This window comes from Cordyceps javanica, chromosome 2, assembly GCF_051103115.1.
Source record: "Cordyceps javanica chromosome 2, complete sequence".
Lineage (NCBI taxonomy): Eukaryota > Fungi > Ascomycota > Sordariomycetes > Hypocreales > Cordycipitaceae > Cordyceps > Cordyceps javanica.
In genome coordinates this window covers 5,696,008-5,716,997 of record NC_139296.1, presented here as the reverse complement: position 1 = coordinate 5,716,997, position 20,990 = coordinate 5,696,008, and the positions used below count along the sequence as shown (strand labels likewise).

General features: G+C 49.2%; 7 protein-coding genes across 7 annotated transcripts; 3 read left to right on the top strand and 4 right to left on the bottom strand.

Annotated features, from left to right (window-relative positions):
- Positions 1-1,065: 1,065 nt before the first annotated feature.
- Positions 1,066-1,560, top strand: V2A60_004232 (uncharacterized protein; the record flags this gene model as incomplete). The annotated part of the gene is made up of 1 exon (XM_083255553.1): positions 1,066-1,560. One exon carries the CDS (start codon positions 1,066-1,068, stop codon positions 1,558-1,560), a length of 495 nt encoding a protein of 164 aa, XP_083111679.1.
- A 23-nt stretch (positions 1,561-1,583) lies between these two features.
- On the bottom strand, positions 1,584-5,135 carry V2A60_004231 (uncharacterized protein; the record flags this gene model as incomplete). The annotated part of the gene is made up of 2 exons (XM_083255552.1): positions 1,584-2,067; positions 5,017-5,135. The coding sequence occupies 2 exons, from the start codon at positions 5,133-5,135 to the stop codon at positions 1,584-1,586; spliced, it is 603 nt and encodes a 200-aa protein (XP_083111678.1).
- Positions 5,136-5,502: 367 nt separating this feature from the next.
- V2A60_004230 (uncharacterized protein) lies at positions 5,503-7,635 on the bottom strand (the record flags this gene model as incomplete). The annotated part of the gene is made up of 1 exon (XM_083255551.1): positions 5,503-7,635. One exon carries the CDS (start codon positions 7,633-7,635, stop codon positions 5,503-5,505), a length of 2,133 nt encoding a protein of 710 aa, XP_083111677.1.
- A 1,677-nt stretch (positions 7,636-9,312) lies between these two features.
- Positions 9,313-10,634, bottom strand: V2A60_004229 (peptidase S8/S53 domain-containing protein; the record flags this gene model as incomplete). Its single annotated transcript, XM_083255550.1, has 4 exons — positions 9,313-9,835; positions 9,900-10,075; positions 10,129-10,308; positions 10,362-10,634. 4 exons carry the CDS (start codon positions 10,632-10,634, stop codon positions 9,313-9,315), a joined length of 1,152 nt encoding a protein of 383 aa, XP_083111676.1.
- Positions 10,635-13,684: 3,050 nt separating this feature from the next.
- Positions 13,685-15,194, top strand: V2A60_004228 (uncharacterized protein; the record flags this gene model as incomplete). Its single annotated transcript, XM_083255549.1, has 2 exons — positions 13,685-13,691; positions 13,756-15,194. 2 exons carry the CDS (start codon positions 13,685-13,687, stop codon positions 15,192-15,194), a joined length of 1,446 nt encoding a protein of 481 aa, XP_083111675.1.
- A 1,826-nt stretch (positions 15,195-17,020) lies between these two features.
- V2A60_004227 (uncharacterized protein) lies at positions 17,021-17,877 on the bottom strand (the record flags this gene model as incomplete). Its single annotated transcript, XM_083255548.1, has 3 exons — positions 17,021-17,083; positions 17,145-17,541; positions 17,606-17,877. 3 exons carry the CDS (start codon positions 17,875-17,877, stop codon positions 17,021-17,023), a joined length of 732 nt encoding a protein of 243 aa, XP_083111674.1.
- Positions 17,878-19,511: 1,634 nt separating this feature from the next.
- On the top strand, positions 19,512-20,606 carry V2A60_004226 (uncharacterized protein; the record flags this gene model as incomplete). Its single annotated transcript, XM_083255547.1, has 1 exon — positions 19,512-20,606. The coding sequence occupies one exon, from the start codon at positions 19,512-19,514 to the stop codon at positions 20,604-20,606; it is 1,095 nt and encodes a 364-aa protein (XP_083111673.1).
- Positions 20,607-20,990: the final 384 nt, after the last annotated feature.

The following is a 20,990-nucleotide window of genomic DNA, read 5'->3' as shown; positions in this document are numbered from 1 at the left end:
ATATAGAAATCTTAATGTAAGATAGTTCGCCTTTTCTTTAATTTCTTTAACCTTGAAAGATAGAATTTAATAAAAATGCTTATTTTATAGATAATTCAATGTTAAAGTAGATAATAGATTTCAAAAACTTTAGTTCACAGTTCTGACTACGAATCTCCTATTGATTGAGAGAACTATATTAGTAAAATATATTATTAGACGAACTTTGCATATTATATCTTATCATAATTAAGAAATAAAGCTAGAATATTAATTATAACTCATATTATATATAGCTCTAAAAGTAGTAAATATTTTTAGAAGTAAATTTAAAATCCCTTAATCAATTATAGGAATTATATTTATGACACAAATAAATATAAATAGATAATATACGTGTTTATTTTATGATAATTATCTTATAATCTAATATGCGTTTCTTTCCTTGTTCTAGAAGAAGTATTTTTCTACTAGCAGGTATTCTTTTACCTACGTCAGCTGTAGTGTCGCCAAAAAGTTGTCCAACGATCACTAATAAGGCCACCAGCCGCCTAGCTGTACATCATGAGGTGTCCCTGCATAGCCGCCAGCCGAATAGCATGATGTAATGTGCAGCCAATCGCGAAGGCTACGTTAGTATAATGTTACGAGGCCGTGGATGGCGCTGGTCCAGTGTGAGCGGAGGAGGCAGATGTCCTTGACCTTGGTGTAAACAGCCAACAAGGCGGCCGCTCCTATTCGAAGGTGAATAGGTAAATAACAGAAATTTCGACTCTGGCTTTCTTGGGGAATGCATGGTCTATCCATATTACCACTTTTGCAAGCATTTCCCCTTTGAAATAGAGGAAAAAACCAGACCCGTCAGTCTTGCCACACTCTCACTACGATGGGTGCGTGCTGCTCGACCGGCGCATCTAACAATGACGTTGAGATACGACCACCCGTCATCCTGTGCAACCGGCCACCAGCTCGCCATCCGGCGGCCCCGTCATGGTGCCACCGATTTATCGAGACGAGCAGGGCCGTCCGATCGAGCACCTGTTTTTCGAGCTGACTCGTGACGTCCTCTAACAGGCCCTCGACGAAATGTCTGCCGCTCTGGTAAGACAGGGTGTCACTGTCGGTGGCGCCGTTAACACTGTCTATCTCGTTTCCAGAGCCAGCACCCACGACACTGAATTCTTCCTGCCTCACCCGGACGACTCGCGACACCGAGCTCTGACCGTGGCGGCCCGGCATACCAATCGCCGAACCGGTGGTATCTTGTGCGCGGAGTGGTTCAACAACGCGGCACAGCTGCCCCTCGGTGCCGCGAATCAGTCCAAGCTTGCCAGCGTCGCCTTTGAGCAGAATGTCGTCGTCTACGACAACACGAGCAGCGCGGGCGGCCTTCGGCTCTACGCCGCCCCGTGGCCGTATGCCATATCCGCACAGCTGGGTCGTATTTCGACGAGACGCTGTCGAGCCCATGACATGAGGACGCAGCCCGCTACCTCAGACCGTATCTGCACCTGGAACGTCAACGCCCCTTCAGCGCCAGATGGAACTTGGCCGGTCGGGGTCTATTTCTGTATTAGTTAGTCCATTAGTTGTGGTCATTGCAGTTACATGAAATGTATATGAGGTTGCAGAATAAGTATGTTCTTGCTTGCACACTCGGGCGAGGCGCCCTCGTCCTCAAACCCTGTCAAAGTAACAAAGTCCCTTTTGCTATTGTCCCAGTGCGGAATCGCAAGCAGGTCCCGAACTGGCGGCACGCCTTCTACCCACACAGGTAGCTCCTCGAACTGCTTGTCGCGGGTTTTCCACTCCTCCATCATCTTGCCGGTAAAAATTGGCGGCGCGTCTCTTGGCAGCCCAAACCGGATGCGCTGGTTAAACGCGACTCGCAGGAGCTTCGGGATGCAAGCCAGGCACGCATACCGTTCCGGGTCAGGGTCTTTTGGGTCTGGTATTTCGCATATGGCCCAGGAATTGTGGTACCAAAATGCTTCGAATTCATTTCGAATCTCGAGCCACTGGTCCAGAAGCAGATGCTCGTAGATTCGCTGGAGAGCCTTGAGAGGCTCGTCTCCCTCTGGGTGGACCCTGCGATTTAAAATCGGCAGTTCGTACACGGTCCGTTTCGCAATTAATTCGCGAGGGTTTGGGGGGAGAGATTCATGAGTTTTTGCTGTTGTGGTGCATGGTGATTCCTTCCTCGTCAATGATGAGAGCCATCGGGATACAGTCAACCAAACCCTATTGTCGGCCTTGCTGGCCCACCGTTTCATCTGAGCGAGATCAAAGCGTTCTGGTGTGGGGAAAGAATGTTGCTTCCCGTGGCTTGATTATTGAATCGAATGCGACGGAGAGGGGTGGGTGCTGATGATATTGGTGAGGCTAGTAGGGTGAAGCTGTGAAAGGAGGAGGCTGAGAGGCCAGCACGTATTGATTGCAGGCGGCAATGGTTGCGGTACGTGCCTGCTTGCACAAAGGCAGCGCTTCCACATGTCATGGACCATCAGCCTACTAACACGGCTATAGACACAAAGAAACTTGGAAACATCAGAGTTATATCTGTAAGACAGAATTCCTCAAACTAAAAGTGTAGTTTTATTTTACTTCGTTGCCGTAAAGCAGCTGTTTGTAGCAGGCTACTGCATCAAAAAGCGGGCGCTACGCACTAACACTAGTTGGTAACAAAAGCTGGCGAAGTGCAGCAGATCGTATCGCAAGGGTAGGAAAGTAATATAAAGAGTCTAGATTAAATAGTTTCTGTCTTCTAGAAATTAGTATATACTCTTTATCCGCCCTTTCGGACCTTTGAGGATATAGCTTCCGGTGCCTAGCCTCAACGTGCGGAAGGTGTACCGGGTCAGCATGGGTCTATTTGTGGTGGGAAACCGGTCCGACCAAGCTGAGCAGGACATACGATCACTGCCGACCGAAGAAAACAGATAGACCAGAGCATAGACCCTAATATAACGCTACTATAGTTATGCTAGACAATAAGGCAGGGTTGATAGCTCATGTAAAATAATGTGTACTTGTCTAACCGTCTGCCTGTTCAGGCGACAAAGCGGCTTTCACATCAGCTCTCTCACGGGCCTTCCTAAGCCGCCTTGTACTACTTTGCTCTGTTCGTAAAATGGCCACTATAAAGCTGCTTTGCGTTTTTGCTCCGTTCGTAATATGGATGACTGAAAGCCCTATTTTATTTATCTTCGTAGCTCCGGCCGACTAGCGTGCATTGTTCCTTGTTTCGCTCGTGAAAGAGACGAGTTGAAGCCGCTTTGTGTGGCTTTGATTGGCTTGTGATACGACTGGCTGAGGACCGCGTTTGGTTTCTTCTTCTTTGCTTCGATTACCAAACTGCCACAAGTCGCCGAGTGATTATTTTGTTTTGTTCAAAAGAGTATAAAGGTCGACGTCTTCTCGCTCCCTCGACAGGACTTTACAACCCATCTACTCCAATCTACTCATAAACCACCCTGTTCATAAATACTCTACTCATAAAACACTCGGCCAACATGCTTTCATTCAAACTCGGCTTCATCATTGCTGTCGCTGCTCTAGCGGCTGCCCAAACTTGCACGCCTGGCAAGCATTACTGCGGTAACCAGGGTGTTCAAGGTGAAGACGGCGGCATCTACGTGTGCTCAACTCTGGGCAAGCCAGAGCTCGTAGGTCGCTGCAGTAGATCTAATTGCTGCCGTGTTAACGGTAACGCAGTCAACTGCATCTGCTAGGTGAGTGTTACAGGAGAACAGGGGGGGCAACGTTAATGTTTTTCATATAGTTATACCTCGTGGTGTGCGAAGCGGAGCGATGAAGAAAAGGAAGCTATAAGAGAGCAGCTCCAAGCAGAAATTGGTGTCAGGAGATGGTGCGATTGATGTGGTGATGCAGAAGCCAAAGTTAGCCATATAGGCCAGCGCAGGAACGAAGAGGGCCAGGGTGACTTGTGCACATCACCAACACGATAATACATTCAATTGACTGTTTCTCCCCTACTGCAGGAATGTCTCTCAAAACTCCCCCTACTTGATATATAAACTAGTATGACTAGGCTGGTATCTACAGTCATTTTAATCTTTCAATGTGCGGCCTGCCGATATTCTTTATTTACGGCTAAGGGATGCAGTCCACACCCAAGCTCTGCGAGCAACCTACACACCCTAGCGACCAACACTTTGTAAGTTAGATATTACAAAAAAAGCCGACGGGAGTGCTACACAAGGGAGACCCATAGCCCTGATCAATGCTTCTTCAGGCCTGCCTACTACTCCATAGCAGTCCTGACCAAGGTTCACTTTGTATGGCGTGATCTTTATTACAACGTATGGAAATTATGCTCTGATCGACTTAAAGACTACAAAGACCTATAAAAGGTTAATTTGTAAAGTACTATAGATATCATAAGATAATTAAACTCCAATAGAAACAGCAAGATCTTGATCCTAGTAGAAGAACGTGTTATTCCTAGGTACTATTCGTAAGAAATTCGCCTCCGGTAACTAATAACTAGCTTACACTTGGGCACTTTTGTAACCTTCTTTGTGACACAAAACTTGACTTGTCCGTTCTCTCGGTTTGGCGACAGATTTGGCCGAGGCGTCAATCATTCAGTACGCTAGTTGCAACTCGTAATTTCTGGTCAACAAATGATAGCTCCCTATCGAAAGTAGGTTGAGTTGGATCAAGACCGTCAATACCATACTATAGAAGAGGCCACGCTCTTCGCAATTAGCGCTCTCGGGTTTGTCTGATCGAGTTAGGGGAGGCAGGTTTGTACTGATTAACCTTCTCCACCGGCTCATAATGATGTCTCCCAAGCAAGAGTTTGCTCATTCCGCCGACCTTCAACCCAGGAATGTCTAGAGTCTTGAGACTGGACGGTACCTTTATGCTCCTCAGTGACGGCCTATCGAAGGACCAGCCCAATTTCGTCTCAGAAGCTAGTGTGGTGCTTGTTGCCATGGCTCATTGTTTTTCCGGGAGCAGTGGTGGTAGAGTTGGGCTCGATGCAGTGGGTTTTGATATACCCAATCTGACGGAAGACCCTTGCGGCCATGGGACTTGATACAGTCAATGGCATCTCCAAGTATCGTAATGATGCCATTGTAGATGACCATGACCTCTTTACGCTTTCTCTGGACTTTTGCTGAGATCATCGTATTGTAGCGCCCTTTTTGTATGACCAGTGTCCACTAGGTAGGTCTGCTCGTGGGTCTGCACAGGCGCCGCCGCATAGTCAACTCTTTCCTGAAGCTAGCCATTCGTCTTGGCTCTATAGCTCTTCTTCACAAATATCTTATTAAAAAGCGACGTGAGGCAAATATGCACTCGTCAACAATCATTCGTAGGCCGCTCAACGTGACGGTGATCAAGGTGCCAACACTAGTCATGCATGTATACTCTCGAATGACATATACAGCTACCCACATTGTAGACTCTCCCAGTAGGTTTATGCGCGGTCAGTGCGACATATTCAGTATTTATATTGAACGAGACCTCCGTATTCCATCATATAATCGATAGCTACCACCACCGGGCGGTCATCTCACGAAGAGTATTTGTAGCGCAGTGCAGGCCACCACCTCCATTGTACAAGTGGCAATCATCTATGTACTCGATCGTGAAGTTGACCTTGGCGTAAGCTGCATTAGTGGCTTCAACGAGGATATCCTTGCCGTCGATGACGGGACCCCACGGGTTGGGCGCTACCACCTTGCGGTCGAGCAGCACAATGCCATTTATAATGTTAGGATACAGTGTGCTAACCGGCCACAAATTCTCTTCCCTAGGGAGGAGTTCGTCAGGTAGCGCGTCATCGATAGAACCGGGGATCCTGTCCAGCTGCTCTATAACACCTGCCGTCTCTTGGTTCACCGGTGATTCCTTAGTGCGGGGCTGGTAGCGGCCTGACAACCTGCTCTTGTTCTCACACATCGCTATTGGGTAGTAGAGTACCGGAAGGCGGATGATCTCAGCGTCGGTTATACCCGTCTCTTGCTTGATGAGGTCGATGTTTTGCTGGATTGCGTTGGCGCAGCTTTCCTGATAGGCGAGGAAATCCTTCCTCTGTAAGACCTGTTCGATAGTATGAATGGGGGTGCAGAACTTGGTGGCCGGGCCTGAGGAGATGCCGGGGCGAGAGACGGCCGGCATGGCACCGTGGCCTGCTTGTTCCGCCTTCTGGAGGAGTTCGAGGCCGGCCTTTGGGTCATTGACCACCATGGCCCACTTGCGCTTGGAATTGGCCGGCAGGAATTGGAGGAACTCATCGATGTGACCAACCTCGAGCCATGAGGTGTCAAGCTGGAGCGGCTGCTGCACCTCCTGGGCCTCGAGGAAAGCCAACATGGCTGGTTTCTTTTTTTTATGCACCCCCATGATGGCGCGCCCGGCCGGATACGCCTTGCCATTATGTGTATACGGCGGGATCGTCTCTAGATTACCCATCGACTCGGCGGTTCCACTTTCAGTGCCGGTGACAAAGTGCTGGACCACACCAATTTCGCTGGAACGAAGCTCTTGGAAGAGCTTGCGACCAGTCGCACGGTTGTACTGCGAGGGACGGATCATGACACGCAAACTGACGGGGCCGTTAGCGCCCGGGATGCTCATGTAGCCGGGTTCGAAGAAGTCCTGCGTCCAGATGTCGGGGTAATACTCGAGTTTACACTCCCTTTGGTCAAAGACGTACATGGGGCTCTCCATCCCAGTCTTGCTAGCTAGGATCTGTAGGTCCTCAACGAACTGCTTCTGGTTCACCTGGCCATTGCTTGACACGTACAGCTGTTTGGCGAGCTGGTCATGGTGGTGTGTCAAGACAGGAGCGACGCGAAGTTGCACCGAGTCTGTAGCGGTCCTTTCCCCATCCCGAACGGTGAACGTGATCAGGGCCCTCCCATCCCACCCGTCTGGGCGGCGAACATCACGGCCATCCAAGCCGAGCTCCAGTCCGGCCTTGATATCACTGGCCGAGAAGGTGTAGTCCGGGCCCACATACAACCAGCTGTCCCCCTTTTTGTGGAAGATACGGACCTTGGAAGCGGCGGCCTCGTTCGAGACCGAGATTGAGCCGGCTGCGTCGGCGCTTAGCCCCGGGTTCGGAAGAGTCCGAAGCGGGGCGAGCAGCGCCGGATTCCGCAGCAAATTGTCCGAGGCATCATGGCAAAGACTGAGAAGCGCATCATCGCTCTTTGCCCAACTCCACTTGAAATGTTCGATCATGTACGAGTCTGCCTCGGGGCCACTTAGGAAGGCGTCCAGTTTTTCGAGGCCGTTTTGATCCTGAGCGTCCTGAAGCGCAAATCTCTCGTCATTCCACTCCTGCCAAGATTTCCCAAGCAGTGTCGGCTCGGGGGACTCTACAAAGTTCTCACGAAAGATGTCGCCAACTTTCTTGGCGCATTCTCCCGTGATCTGCGATGAACAGCGGCGGTCCGTATCGGCAATGTTGGCTAGAAATAGCGCGCCGGAGCCGGCTTTCCATGTCTCCTTGCCAAAACGGTCTAATTCGTTGATTTCACCGTCGCAGTTCGTGTCTGCGAGGAGGACCACCTCCAAGTCGCTGGCTCGCTTCGAATGTACGGTGAGAGGGTTCGGACGGGGCCCGGGGAGGGCCAGGCTGAGCGTGAAGACGCCTGTCAGAGCTGCGAGGCGCATCTTCCGCAGTGGGTGTCGATCAATTGAGCAGTGGTGTTCCGTTATACGGTAGATACAGTGTCAGCAAGTACTTAGAAGGCGTGGAAAGATTCAAGTTGGAAATGGCTCTTAGGAAATGTTTTCATATAAGGAATAAGCTTGTATACGCCGTAAATTCTGTTGAGTATAGCTTCCCATTATGAAATGAGTTATATATTCAAGAGTACCTTGTATATAACTTTAAGATGCTATATGAAGTATTCATTACAAACGCCTTGAATGCGTACGTAATAGACTCAAAGTACCTACTGACGTAAGCTAACCACCTGTACTCCATAGGCTACACTCACTTATTAGGGTACCTGCATGATACTCATTTGTCAGGGTTACCTACATTATCCCGGCAATGTCTTGGCGTCTAAGCGTTCAAGTACCGTACTCAGTACTAGACGACTCTAACCTTAAATGCCGAGTCGCTACTATCCAAAGCTCCTACACGACTCATGTAGGGCCATGACTGGACTTTTCAGGAAGACTAATATCGTCACGGGATATGCTAGCTGTTAAAACAACCTTTACGTCTACTATAGAATTGATATGCATTACAGTTTTTCTCTATCTCTATATAGTATTAAAGAGTATAGTTATATTTACATATTTCTATATCTATATACGTATCGCTAGGTTCCACATTGGAAATGGACTTGCTTGAGACGCGAGGAAGTCCATGACTTACTGGGGGGTAGCTCGCAAGCGTATTGCCAATAGAAACTATACGCGGCGATACGAACGACCATTCACAATTCAATTTCTTCTTTGGGCCATGTTGCTTTTTGAGTCGGGGGAATTGTTGAAGCACTACCAGCATTTTGCCATATGTATCATTCTCGAGTTGTGACTGAGCAAACCAGTATGGGTTTTGCGTGCCACTACGGACGCTATCGCGCTACTGCTCTCCCAGCTTATTACAAACGCTGAAGAAGTGATCCTGAATATTGATCTGCTTTGATGTAAAGCTCTCTTGCACGGCACACTATCACCTTATACTTCGTTTACTGAAATAGCAAATACGGCCCGGAAAAATGTATACGGAGACACATGCATCTGAGCCCACGCATTTGCGATGTAGTTGGCAGCGTTAAAATGGCCAGGGAAAGCAGCCATGGGGCCAATTAAACATTTCAGCTGCTTCTTTCGCTTCTTGTCAGCCTGATAGGAGTACCATATAAGCCTCTATTATTTGGGCCAAGATCCTCTTATATTTTCCTCGATGTTCTAGAATCTTCTGAGGCTTTTTGCTCTCTGCTGCGTAACCCTGCCTAGACGTAGCGTTCCCTAGTATCATTTGGCCGCCCTAGACAAGAGTTCACATTGCTTAGATGCGCTTCACTGTTAAGCCTTTGGGGCTCGCAGGAATATGCTTCTCGCCTAAAAGGATCTTTCACTAGCTACTCGATCAATATCGGTACTCTCTTACAGGAAATGCCTCGTGCGAAGTATGCATTTGCAGCTGCGACTACGACACAGGTCTCACAGGTCTGAAAAGCATTTCAACAGAAGCTAATCTACCATTACACGGTATAAGCTGACTTCTATGTAAGTGATTTCAATACTAAATGTGTCAAAGGCCGAATATAGGACACGGGCCTGATGAGAATATACAAGTTCCAATACGTTCCCCTAGACCATATATATCGGCTATTTCTCGCCGTTGTTAATCAGGACGTTGACGGTGTCCTTGGGAACGCCCTTGATGACGTCTTTGAGGCCGCTCTTGGCAATATAGTCGCACAGTCCTTCGGCCTTCTGGCCCTTGCCGAGGAAGTATGCACCGATGCCGGCAACATGTGGGCTTGCCATTGAGGTGCCGGAAATAGTGTTAGTCTTGCCGCCAATCCACGTGCTCTTGATATCGCTTCCGGGGGCGAGCACATCAACGGCCTTGCCAAAGTTGGAATATTCCGCCAATTGATCATTCTTGTCGGTAGCGCCTACAGTACAGGCGCTGTCCTCCGAGGCTGGGGACGACGTGGAAGCGTCTGCGGCCTCGTTGCCGGCCGCCACGGCGAGGAAGAGCCCGGCGCTAGTGATGCCGGCTGCGGCCTTGTTGACGGCGTCAGAGGTAGGGCCACCTAGTGACATGTTGACGACGACACCTTTGGGGCAGTTTTGCGAGGAAGCATCTTTGGCGACAAAGTCCATTCCTGCAATGACGCCGGAGCTGTGTGGGGTCGATTGTCAGTGAAAAGATGGGCAAGGATCGGGATCCATGGGGATAAACTAACTTGGAGCCAGAGCCATTTGCATCAAGGACCTTGACGCCAAACAGGCTTGTCTTCTTGGCTACACCATACGTCTTGGATCCAATGGTGCCAGACACGTGAGTACCGTGGCCATGACCGTCGCTGTCGTCACCGTCACCGGCAAAGTTTTTCAGAAATTTGGCCCGTCCTTCAAACTCCTTTAGAAGAGTCAGCGCATCTGAATATATCTTAAGTCTCGCGATAGACTTACAGTGTGGTTGGTGTAGATGCCAGTGTCAATGATGTACGCGCAGGTCCCAGCGCCAGCAGAGTCATCGTAGGTGTATGTGCTGCCACCCGGCTTCTGGCTGGAGAGGCGTGCCAGGCCCCAGTCAGCGTTCTGCTGTACTGCGGATATGGTTACAATAGCATCCTGTTCTATGAACTCGACCTTTCCATACTTTGTCAGCGTCATGCGAAAGAAAAGGCAACGGTGGGACTTACAGAGGGATCATTTTTGAGCTTCTCCAACTCTTCCGGTGTCAGGCTGGCAGAAAAACCGTGAAACGAGGAAGAGTAGGTGTGATCTGCATCAGCAGCAATAGAGGAAATCATGGAAACTCTTGCTCCGGCGTCGACATTGTCTTTCATCTTGACAATGTACTTGCCTTCAATGACCTTGGCGCCACGGGGCACAAGGACCGGAGCAGATCCAGAACGAGTTGCTGGGGCAGCAAAAGCGAGGGGCAGCAGCGCGAGAAGAGTTGAAGAGCGCATATTGAGAGTTTCGCGGTGGGTAAGAATATGAGAGTAAGTAAGTAAGTATCGTGTTTCCTAGAGTTGAGGAGTGTTGGGATTTTGGAACGGGAAATGAGGATGGTCTGGACAAGAATAGCATGGAATTGGCATTGTTTATATAGTTTCGCGGACGCACTTCCAGTAATGGCAAACATCAAAAATCTTCTCTTCTGGAATCCTGTCAATCTGGCCCAAGGAGTCAAGTAGTAGAATGAGCTGATAAAGTCTCGTGATAGGCCGCCGTGAGCCGCCTTAGCGATGCCGATCCAGACGCCTCCTCCCCTATCTGGACACTTATTGGTCGATCTGTCCCAAGGCTCTGATGACTGACGGAGCAGTACTAGATGCGGGTCACAGTGTATCATCGTAGAAAGGATGATTCCGGATAGATTCAAGTATATTGGTTGTTGTGTGATAGAGACAGACCGGGCATTTCGGCGCGCAGGGGTGTCACCGCACCGCTGGTTGGCATCTGGGGTCCTCAACTGTGAACTACGACAAAAACAAGTCAATATTTGATCCATCGAACTGTTTCAGACATTAACTTTACTTTCTAGTTCTTCGTTGGATCCCTGATCTTATTGTATATACCAACACCGTCATATCAACAAATCGTTGATCGAGGTTATACTTGTTCGACCATGCTGCACCTAGTCACAGGGGCAGTAAAATGGCCTCACGGAGCTGAAATAGTGGTCAGGCCCAAACGAGCGTTGGCTGCGGGTTTCACGAATAACCCACAGCTACATGAAACTTGTAGCACAAGTATGAGGAGAACAAGTTCTTCATTGCCAGAATAGGCAAGTCACGGGCAACAGGTCCAGGCTACTGTATCACGTCCCCGCCAATAGACATGTCAGGCCAGTGCTATCCACTTGTTAAAGCATTGATATAACCGCAGATCTTAAGCTTAATATCCCAGAGGTGCTGCGCCCGATTCCCAAGGCTAAAGCCTCTCGGGGTAACCTCCATTTTAGGCATGCCGCAACATGTAGATTGGCGGAGGATCCCGTGTGCCCATCATTCTGCTGAAAAAGGGGCGCAGTGTGTCGAGATCTGCGCCGATCCGAGACTTCTTGTGAGCGCTTCTTCACGCCCCACCCCGTTCGAGAGAAACATGTGCTTTTGGGCTATCCTGTGCGCAAGGCTTCGAAGAAGTCGTACAAATTCGTATGCTGAGATCGAACGAAAATGGAAGATTGCAAGAAGAAAAAAGGACGGGGTTATGTCGGGAGCACGCTGTCTTAGATGCTCACTTAGGAGCGTAGGCTTCTGTGCTGCGACAGAACGAGAGTAAAAAGTGGCCTAGCATATTTGTAGCTCTGGCATCTATTTTCGCAAATCGCCTTGTTACCACCGCCTATGGCCAGCTGAGGTTATGGCGTAGGAACTTTTGACACAAGTGGCCCCTTTGAGTGCTGTTAAACACTTGGCAACCGGGCGCATATGCTGGATCAGGGAGGAGGCCACTGCTTTCAACTTGTCTAAACGAGTAGATCATCAGTGGTAGTGCGCCCATTGAAGCTTCGAAAGGTTTGCAACATACGCAAAAGCTTATCGCAAACTATATGTCAAATTAGTCCTAATAGCCGTGGAGATCCGATACTGGCCGAAATAAGCCAAGTATCAATGTTCAGAGTCAAAATTGGCTGTCCAAAGCAGGAGGATAGCGTATTGAGCCGAATGCGAGCTCCATACATCAGTACTCTGCACAGTTTCTATCTACCACTTGGCTCATCCAAATCTATTCGACACTGGCGAAGAACTTGAAATGGCCGACTTGGACCCGAAAGCCTCATTATAATCCGAAAGAGTGCAGCGAGATCGGAATTTGTTGCCCTTTGTTTGTCCATCGCTTTTCCGCACGTCGCTTCCAGAGTTGGCATGACTTTGAAGAAGGGTAGCACGCCTTTACGCACAGCGAGTTCCAAGTAGTTACCAGCTGCTCCATCTCTTGGCGATTGCCAAGGCGGATTACTGGCAATTTTGCACCAACCTCCGCAAATAGGCCTACACTCATCTGTGGGAGAGCTTGATCCGGGATACCAACCATGTAAAAATCACGTCCTGGCTTAGCAATAGAGAAGAATGTCGCCGAATCAAAACCATCGGTGACATGAGTGCAATTGAATAAAAAGTCGAAAGATGGAACTGGTAATGGGGGTCAAAGAGAGAAGGTCACGGCACGAGCGGAAGCGATGAAAAACCTCGATTGTGATGATGATGTTGATGAAAGAAGAAGCGATCTACATAGGAGGGTGGCGGCGTCAGTGACCCTCCATGGGTGCCTGCCAACTGCCAACTCAGCTGGTGGGCTGTGCCTGCCAACAACTTGGGCTTGTCCCAATCTATTCCTAGTACCAAGAGCCTCACAATCATCAGCCTTCTCTGGGGTAAAAGTTAGAGCATGAACCTCTCTCTCAAGGAAAGCAGCCCAGTGTAAGCCGAGATCAACAAAACATACAATGCCATTGAAACCAACGCTTGTCTAGGGAGCAATGCCAGACCTTCTATCTAGCCACATAGACCCGTAGGGCAAGGCTCTTGGGAGAAGGACTAGTGCAGAGCCAACCCGCGGCTTGTATATGTATGTGTACCTATGTTATGGCACTGGCTGGCACTGGCTGGTAACTGACAACTAGGAACGTAGATGAAAAAGGAATCTACACATGTTTCTGTAGATCCCCTCCATCATTTTCCTCCCCTCAATACCATGTCTTCTTGTGATTTCTCGTTCTCCGTTCATCAAACCCAACCCCTCACCGCCAACAGGGGAAAAAAGAAAATACATACGGAGTGCGGAAAATAAGGTGGCCAATTATGTAACTTGCCCCCCGCAAAGTGGGTTTATTACAGCAGTTGAGTGATGCAATCGTGGATCCCTTTGATGGCTACCATCTCGTGCACTGATGTGCACTGAGATATATAGTGTCAGTTTTGACCACTTTCATTTCTCCATAATCTGACAAAGATCCCATTCGCATTGCGCCTCCACGGAAACATCGTCCAACTTTCTTCATCCACCCACCATGCCAGGCAAGTTCTCCTGGGACAGCCAGGCTAGCCACCTAGGCAGCCGTGTGACCCTAACAACAGCCAGACTTCGAAAAATTACCTGGCAACATTGCTATCGATCCCTCGAAACCGAGCTTTACATTCAACTATAGCTCCGTTGTCGCAAACGATCAGAACTGGATCGGTATCTATTATGCCTACGGAGGTGGACCGGACAACAGCGAATACGTACAGGATTCGCTGGCCTGGGCTTGGGCGCCATCGGAGAAAGGAACCGTCTTCGTTTCGCCGGGAAAATTAAGAAGCGGAACATACAAAGCCTATCTTCTAGCGAAGGGCGGATACCAGCTACTAGCGAAACCAATTGTTATCAATCTCGGCGACCCCAGTGATCTGGTCGTATTTACAGACACTTTTACTACACACAACGCTCGCCAGGGAGAGCCCTTTACGGCCAACGTGGGGAATCTTGTCAATCGAGCAGGTGATCCGAACACTCTCTTCTCTACGTTAGAGGATGATTCCTGGGCCAAGGTGGATGACAATGGTATCATCACCGGGATCCCGCCAGCTGACGCCAGCAACACAATCGTCCGAGTTCAAGTCGAGAATAGTGGAGCTTCTGCAGAAATCAGGGTCAAAATTCCCGTAAGAAACATCTCAGAACCACTGGTAGAGAAGATTCGCGTTCTGAGCTTCAACCTTTGGGTTGGTGGACAACCTGTGAACAACTACCATGAAAAGCAGATCCGTTTCTTGGCACAGAACAACATCGACATTGTGGGGTTACAAGAAAGCGGCGGAGGACATGGAATTCGCCTGGCTCGCGCACTTGGGTGGCACTCCTGGCAGGGCCCCGAAGTGGCCATCATTAGTCGGTACCATATCGCAGAGGTTCTGGACGCTCCTGACAGGTCCGGCGCGGTGCGCATTGGCCTCGACCGCACAGTGAACGATATCATATTTTGGAATTGTCATTTGGGTTATGATCCTTATGGGCCGTATGACTTTTGTTTCGATCATATGAGCTTCGACGAAGTCATGCGCCGTGAGGCTCAATCCGGTCGAACACCACAAATCACCGCCATCTTGAAAAGCATGAAGAGCAGCAGCGACAATGCTGAAGAGGTCCCACTGATCTTTACAGGTGACTTCAATGCCCCTTCTCATCTTGATTGGACCGATGCTACAAAGGATCAGCACTGCGGCGTTGGGTACACGGAATGGCCGACGTCTAAATACCCTGCGGATGCCGGTCTGGTAGACTCATATCGTGTTATACACACGGATCCTCTTTCTGAGCCCGGAAACACATGGTCTCCGATATACCTGGATAATGCAGGGCGGAAAGAACCCATGGACCGCATTGACTTTGTTTATCACAAGGGTCGGAAGCTTACGGTTGTAGATTCGAAAGCAGTGGTAGAAGGGCAGCCAACTCCTCAGCCAAACCACTCTGATAATGAGTGGCCTTCTGACCATAAAGCTGTGCTTACAGTCTACAAAATTGCTGCTCGAGTTTAGCTTCAAAAATAAACGCTGTAGCAGCCGGCCATAGATGTACAGCTTGTGAGCAGTGATAGAGGAACGCACTACCGTCCTTTGTCCGTGAGTAATTTTCCACGGCTTTTTGATTGGAAGGCAAGAACGAGTATAGATAGAAACATACATTGGTTTTTTTATCCATATTGTCGTTTGTTTCTAACAATGATTTTGCTCTGTTTAGCTGAACTTTGCTGTCCAAGCCACACGCCTACGGCACATCGCCTTTGGTGGGCCACTTTGGGTGACCACAGTCTCTTTTCAGACACGTTCGTAGCAGCTTCATCATCAGCTCGAAATTAACAGATCATGGAACCTATATCTTTCTGTCTCTCTGTCTCTCTCTCTTCTCACGTCATTTAAGCTCACAGCTGCCTTCTCGTGGTGCAGCGACCAATGCGAGCTTACTGGAGCGACCAGTGAGACTCAAGAGCACCCCGAAATGACCGAGTCTTTTACACCAGGGTAAATTGTTGGTGATATGTACAGTGCTTTCTGAATGGTGGTTTAACTTCGAAATACGCCCTGGACCAAACTTTTTCGCCAAAATAGAGCCAAATGAAGAAATGCGACCGTTGTTGAAGATGCCAAGTGCCCAGAGCTTTATTCGAGACGGCGGCTCCGCTCAGCTTGCGGCGCTGCAAGACTGATGATACCGAGTTGAAAAACAGGGGGTTCGGGCGTAGCAGATATACACCGCTAGCTTTGAGCTGAGCAATAAGTCCAAATCTAGGAGATATTGAATCTCGATATGGACAATGGGCGATACTAGAGCGGCAAGTGTCGGTATCAAGAGGCACCACCAAAAATAGAGACGCAAGTCCCCGCACAAGAGGATCTGGAAAATACAATATGGATTTGTGATCCGTAAAACAGGGCTAGGCATCTATCTAGGCTCGCCGTGTGTTACACATTCAGTATCAAGACCGGCCTCACAGGTCGATGTATTATGTTGGCTGAAGAAACATCTTTATTCACGCAGATTCCCTCGCGTAGTTATCGTACATTGTCTCGTCCATCATCCTATACATTCTTGCTAATGGGGTATTGCTGATTGATTGCTATTTTCCCGCATCCAAAACGGATCCATGACTTGTTCGATGATTGCCTGGTCAAACAGCTGCCACGAGTAGTCCAAATTCTGGGTTATATCTACTGAGAGATGATGAGCCGCAGACGGACTTGGAGTATGCAGGGAATCGAGTTGCTGTTCTAGGCGTGCAGCCAGCTTTTCGCGTAAACTTGGCTTCATCTCATTAGTATCGCGTAATAGATTCAGATGTATCCGAATACTTTGAAAGTCTAGTCCAAGTCAGCCGCAATCCATAGTATTAGTAAAATTAGGAAGTCTTTACCGTCCTGTTCGCCGGCGCCAGCCTCTACCCCCTGTAGTACAATGAGGGCTGCCCATGTTATCATGACCAAGTCCCAATTTGACCATATCGACTTGTCATGAAGATGCAACTTCAATGTAGCTCTAGCAGAGACAAGAAGCTCGTGTTGCTCATGCAATGTGATGCTATTCGATTGCAAATTACAGCCGCGAGCTGGGTGGTATATTGACAGGACTACAAGGCGATGTAGCACGTATTGACGGAAGACAATTGTGCGCTGCTGATTAGTCTCGTCACCAGTCTTGGCAAATTCCACGAGCCAATCGTCTAAGCTTCTTGCCCAGTCCCTGATGACTGCGGCGTCGATGGGTGTGAACGGAATGGACGACTGAACGCCGCTCCTCATGTTGCTCGTGAAACAAGACCAAATGGCGGGCAAGCCACGACCAGAGAATCGCGAGAGACCTGTATGCATCATTCGAGATAGTCGATATAGAGGATCGTGATGTGGAATTTGCAGTGCTGAGAATGGGGGCTCTATTGGGACCACGGGGCATGTCAGATGTAGCGATGCGTGTTCTAGGTCAACTATCTGCACGCCCTTGAGGATCTTCGGCCAATCGAAAATATTCTCGTCAATTTGTGGCGGGCAATGCTCGAGGATCAGATTGTACGCAATGGAAATCCAGAGCCCGGTTTCGCGAACCTTGGCTTCGTTGAGCAGACTCGCTAGCACTATCCCGAGGACAGAATGGAACGCAATAGCCTCTGAGTCGGCAGGGCTATCGAATGGGATGGCGAGCTCACTGCCTGGTATGCTCAATTGCGAGATGGCGCAGCTTAATACTCTGAAATAGCCTGTCGAAAGAGCAGCATACTCAGCAGATCCTCGAGTGCTTGAGCAGTACAGCATAGATGCTAGTAATAGAGGTTGCGGAGAAGAGAATATATCTTTACTTGGGAAAAAGTGAAGACCCGGCATCTTGTCATGAAATCTGTGAAGTTGTCAGCGACCAACTTTTTTTTTTCTTTTTTTTGTTGCGTAGGAGCGCCTCATACGTCTGCCAAAGATACTGTATAGTGTTTTTGTCCCAGAGCAATGCATCATAAGTTCCAGTCGTACACCTCTCAAGGGTCGCGGCCGCATCCCATAAGTGCTGGAGACGGCCATCGCCAGTGTTGTCCTCCGGAATTAGCGCGCATTGAGTTGTCGGCGTAACCACGGGCTTCGATCCTGCATCTTCAAGTTTGCCCGTGATGGGAAGACCGAGGTGGTCCTCGATTATCTTGACGCGCCGTAAGATGTCACGTGTCACGTCGTAGGATGCCATTTCCGCCAAAGGCATCGAGGCTGGTACCATGAATGCAGAGGCATTGGCTCTCGGTACGAAGATGCAGGGAAGCCCGGCTCGCTCACAGCGTCGACAAGTGTTACCCGCATCTATTCTGCATTTCATTTTCTGTCTGCGACAGTTGACTACGCCAGCATTAGCAATCTGCTTCCCGGATGCATCTGCCAACTAAACTTCGGGGTGCTTACTACAGGCCTTTCGCGCCTTTGGCTCTCCTGACTCGTCTTCCATCGTCAGAGTTCTGGTCTCGGGCAGGCGCTGCTGGCGACTCTAGGCACTGCCCTGTCCGGCTGCGCTGAGCCGCAATCTATCAAAGAATTTGCGGGAAATACAGCTCTAGTGTACGCAAATATTTGTTCGCCGACTCAGAGTCAATCCTGAGATGATGTGTTTCCGGGGAGTTGGGGAATGCGGGGTTGAACTCCACCTCATCTATTAGTATAGTTGGGACAGCTGGTGGTAACAGCATATCAGAGTCCTACATTCAAAGTACACAGTGCGCCATGCTTACTACAGGTGTCAGGGATGTGTCATCAGGGCCAGTTCTTGTGGTGCGTCCGGGGCTGAGAGTGAGTACGGAGTATTGTGCTGAATTGGGTAGCATGGACAGATCCGTAAGTCCTAACATAATGATCGTGGTGGGCCAGCTTATTTACGAATAGAATGCCGCCGACAAATCTAGGCGTTTCGTACCGCGAGCCGTACTTGAAAATTATCCCGGACTTTGCCGGAGCTCGTGTCGAACAAATGGAGTTCTTGAGCTCGCAAGCCAGCGACAGGGCATCAATATCGCAACCCAACAATGAATGGGCAAGAACGGATTACTGTAGTTAGTTATGGTCTTGCTGAAATGTTGCGTCCGGCAGTGTCCGCCGAAGTTCACCGGGTATTGCCGGGCTACTGGCAGGACTGCGCTTATAGTGGCCCAGCGTAGAGTGATGACACCCGGAGTTGAGCAATGCGTTGCTAAATCGCCGGCGAGGCATTTTTGGAAACACCTGCTCAGTATAAAAGTGCTTTCTTTATAGCAGTCGACTTCATGCAAAGGGCATTCTAATTCATTCCCGGTGCAATGGCGGGCAAAGCTGCGCCCTCTGGTGTGGGTGTACAAGGTGTAGTAGCTGGATTCTCTCTCAGCGTGGCTGACATACGCGGTGCGACGGACCACTGCCTGCATTATATCAGTTGGTACCCAAAATCTATTTACCAGGAACTATCTACTGACAAATATTGCAGGTGAAGCGTTGGAGGAGAATGGTGGCACGCAAATTCCATCTTTCGTGACTAATATACCGAATGGGTCAGAAACGGGAGTTTTCCTTGCAGTTGATCTTGGTGGCACCCATTGTCGCATCTCTGCGGTTGAGCTGCACGGTAATTCGACATACTCGATGAAACAGTCAAAGCATACAGTTCCGCGGTCGTTGACAACCAATCAAAGGCACGAGCCTTTGTTCGATTTTATCGCGAAAAGCTTGGCTACTTTTCTCCTCGAAAATCCAGAATTAAACGCCAAAAAGAATACTTCAACGACTCCAGCTTCAGAAGACGCTCGCAAACTCGGCTTCACTTTCAGCTTCACGTATGCTAGCCATTCTGTCAACCATGGTACCATGCTTCAATGGGACAAGGGTTGGGATATTCCGGATGCCATTGGGAAGGATCCTTGCTCTATGCTCCAAGAAGCCATTGACCGACAGAAATTGCATGTCCGTGTTACTGCGCTCACAAATGATAGCGTTGGCACATTGATGGCCAAGGCATACACCTCATCACAAGCAGGAAGTCCTTTAATCGGCGCAATTTTTGGGACAGGTACAAACGCCGCATACGCCGAAGATATGACTAGAATTAGAAAATTGCTTCAACCAAACACCGGGATGAACTCTCAAGATTCTGTCATGGTCATTAATACAGAGTGGGGAGCGTGGTTTGACCAAGCGCCATCGGCTTTACCCGGCTGTGTCTACGATAGTGTGCTCGATCAGGAGAGCTCTTCGCCAGGGAAACAACTTTTCGAGAAGCGAACATCTGGACTTTATCTTGGTGAGCTTCTGAGGCTTGCTATGTTGGATCTGATTTCATCGAGACAGCTTCAAATACCAGCCAAACCTGGGTCCATGCTGAAAAGGCCATACTCTATCGACGCGGCTTTAATATCAATGCTAGCCACTAGCTTTGACGACCCAAAAGCAACAAAGTGGCAAACGGTGGCGGAGAAGATTTCTGCGACATTGGATGTCGATGAGGTCAACAACAACGACGTCCAAGCACTCCTACTTCTAGGAGCTGCGATTATGAAACGTGCGGCTCAGCTCGCGGGAGCAACAATGGCAGCAATCGTGATTCAATCAGGGAGGCTCGCGCCTTTAGTGCCGATGCTCAAGCCAATTGCTACTTCAAAGTGGAAACGGTGGTGCAAGTGGCTGAGATTCGGCGGAGCTGTCTGCCTTTTTGGCCGACGACAGGTGGATGACGATGCTGCGACGCTCGACTCTGACAAAACGCTAGATGCAGCCGCGGGTTGCATCGAGATAGGCATTGATGGCTCATTATTCGAGCATTATCCACGATTTGAAGAGGAAATCAGACGAGCGCTGCGAGCTTTGCCGGGGATAGGGCCGGAAGGCGAGGCCAGAGTCAAAATTGGACTGACAAAGGACGGCTCAAGTCTCGGAGCAGCTCTCATCGCGCAGTCGGTACCATGAATACAACCCATATACAATTGATGTGTCGGGAAATCACTATAAACTCGAATTATTGATAAAGTAGGCATTCTCTCTGTGTGCCTGTACTAATGCGAATTCGCGTGTTTCCCCATTCTTCCAATGTTAGTGCCGGAAACGAGCTTATGAGAGTGCCCTTGCTCCGGACCTTGAATCGTAGGTATGGTCGCATTCTCAAATTTACTCTCGGGCGTATAAACATTAACATGGGTTACAACTTGCCTCTGTTTAATCTTCCAAGGGGGAAATACGAAGTCTCGTCGGCTTACATGTGACTACCAACGCATTCTGGCTGTTGCAGGATTCCCTGAGGGACGGTGGCGGCAAGGGGCTCGATGGATGGCAACCACAATTCAAACAAAGTTC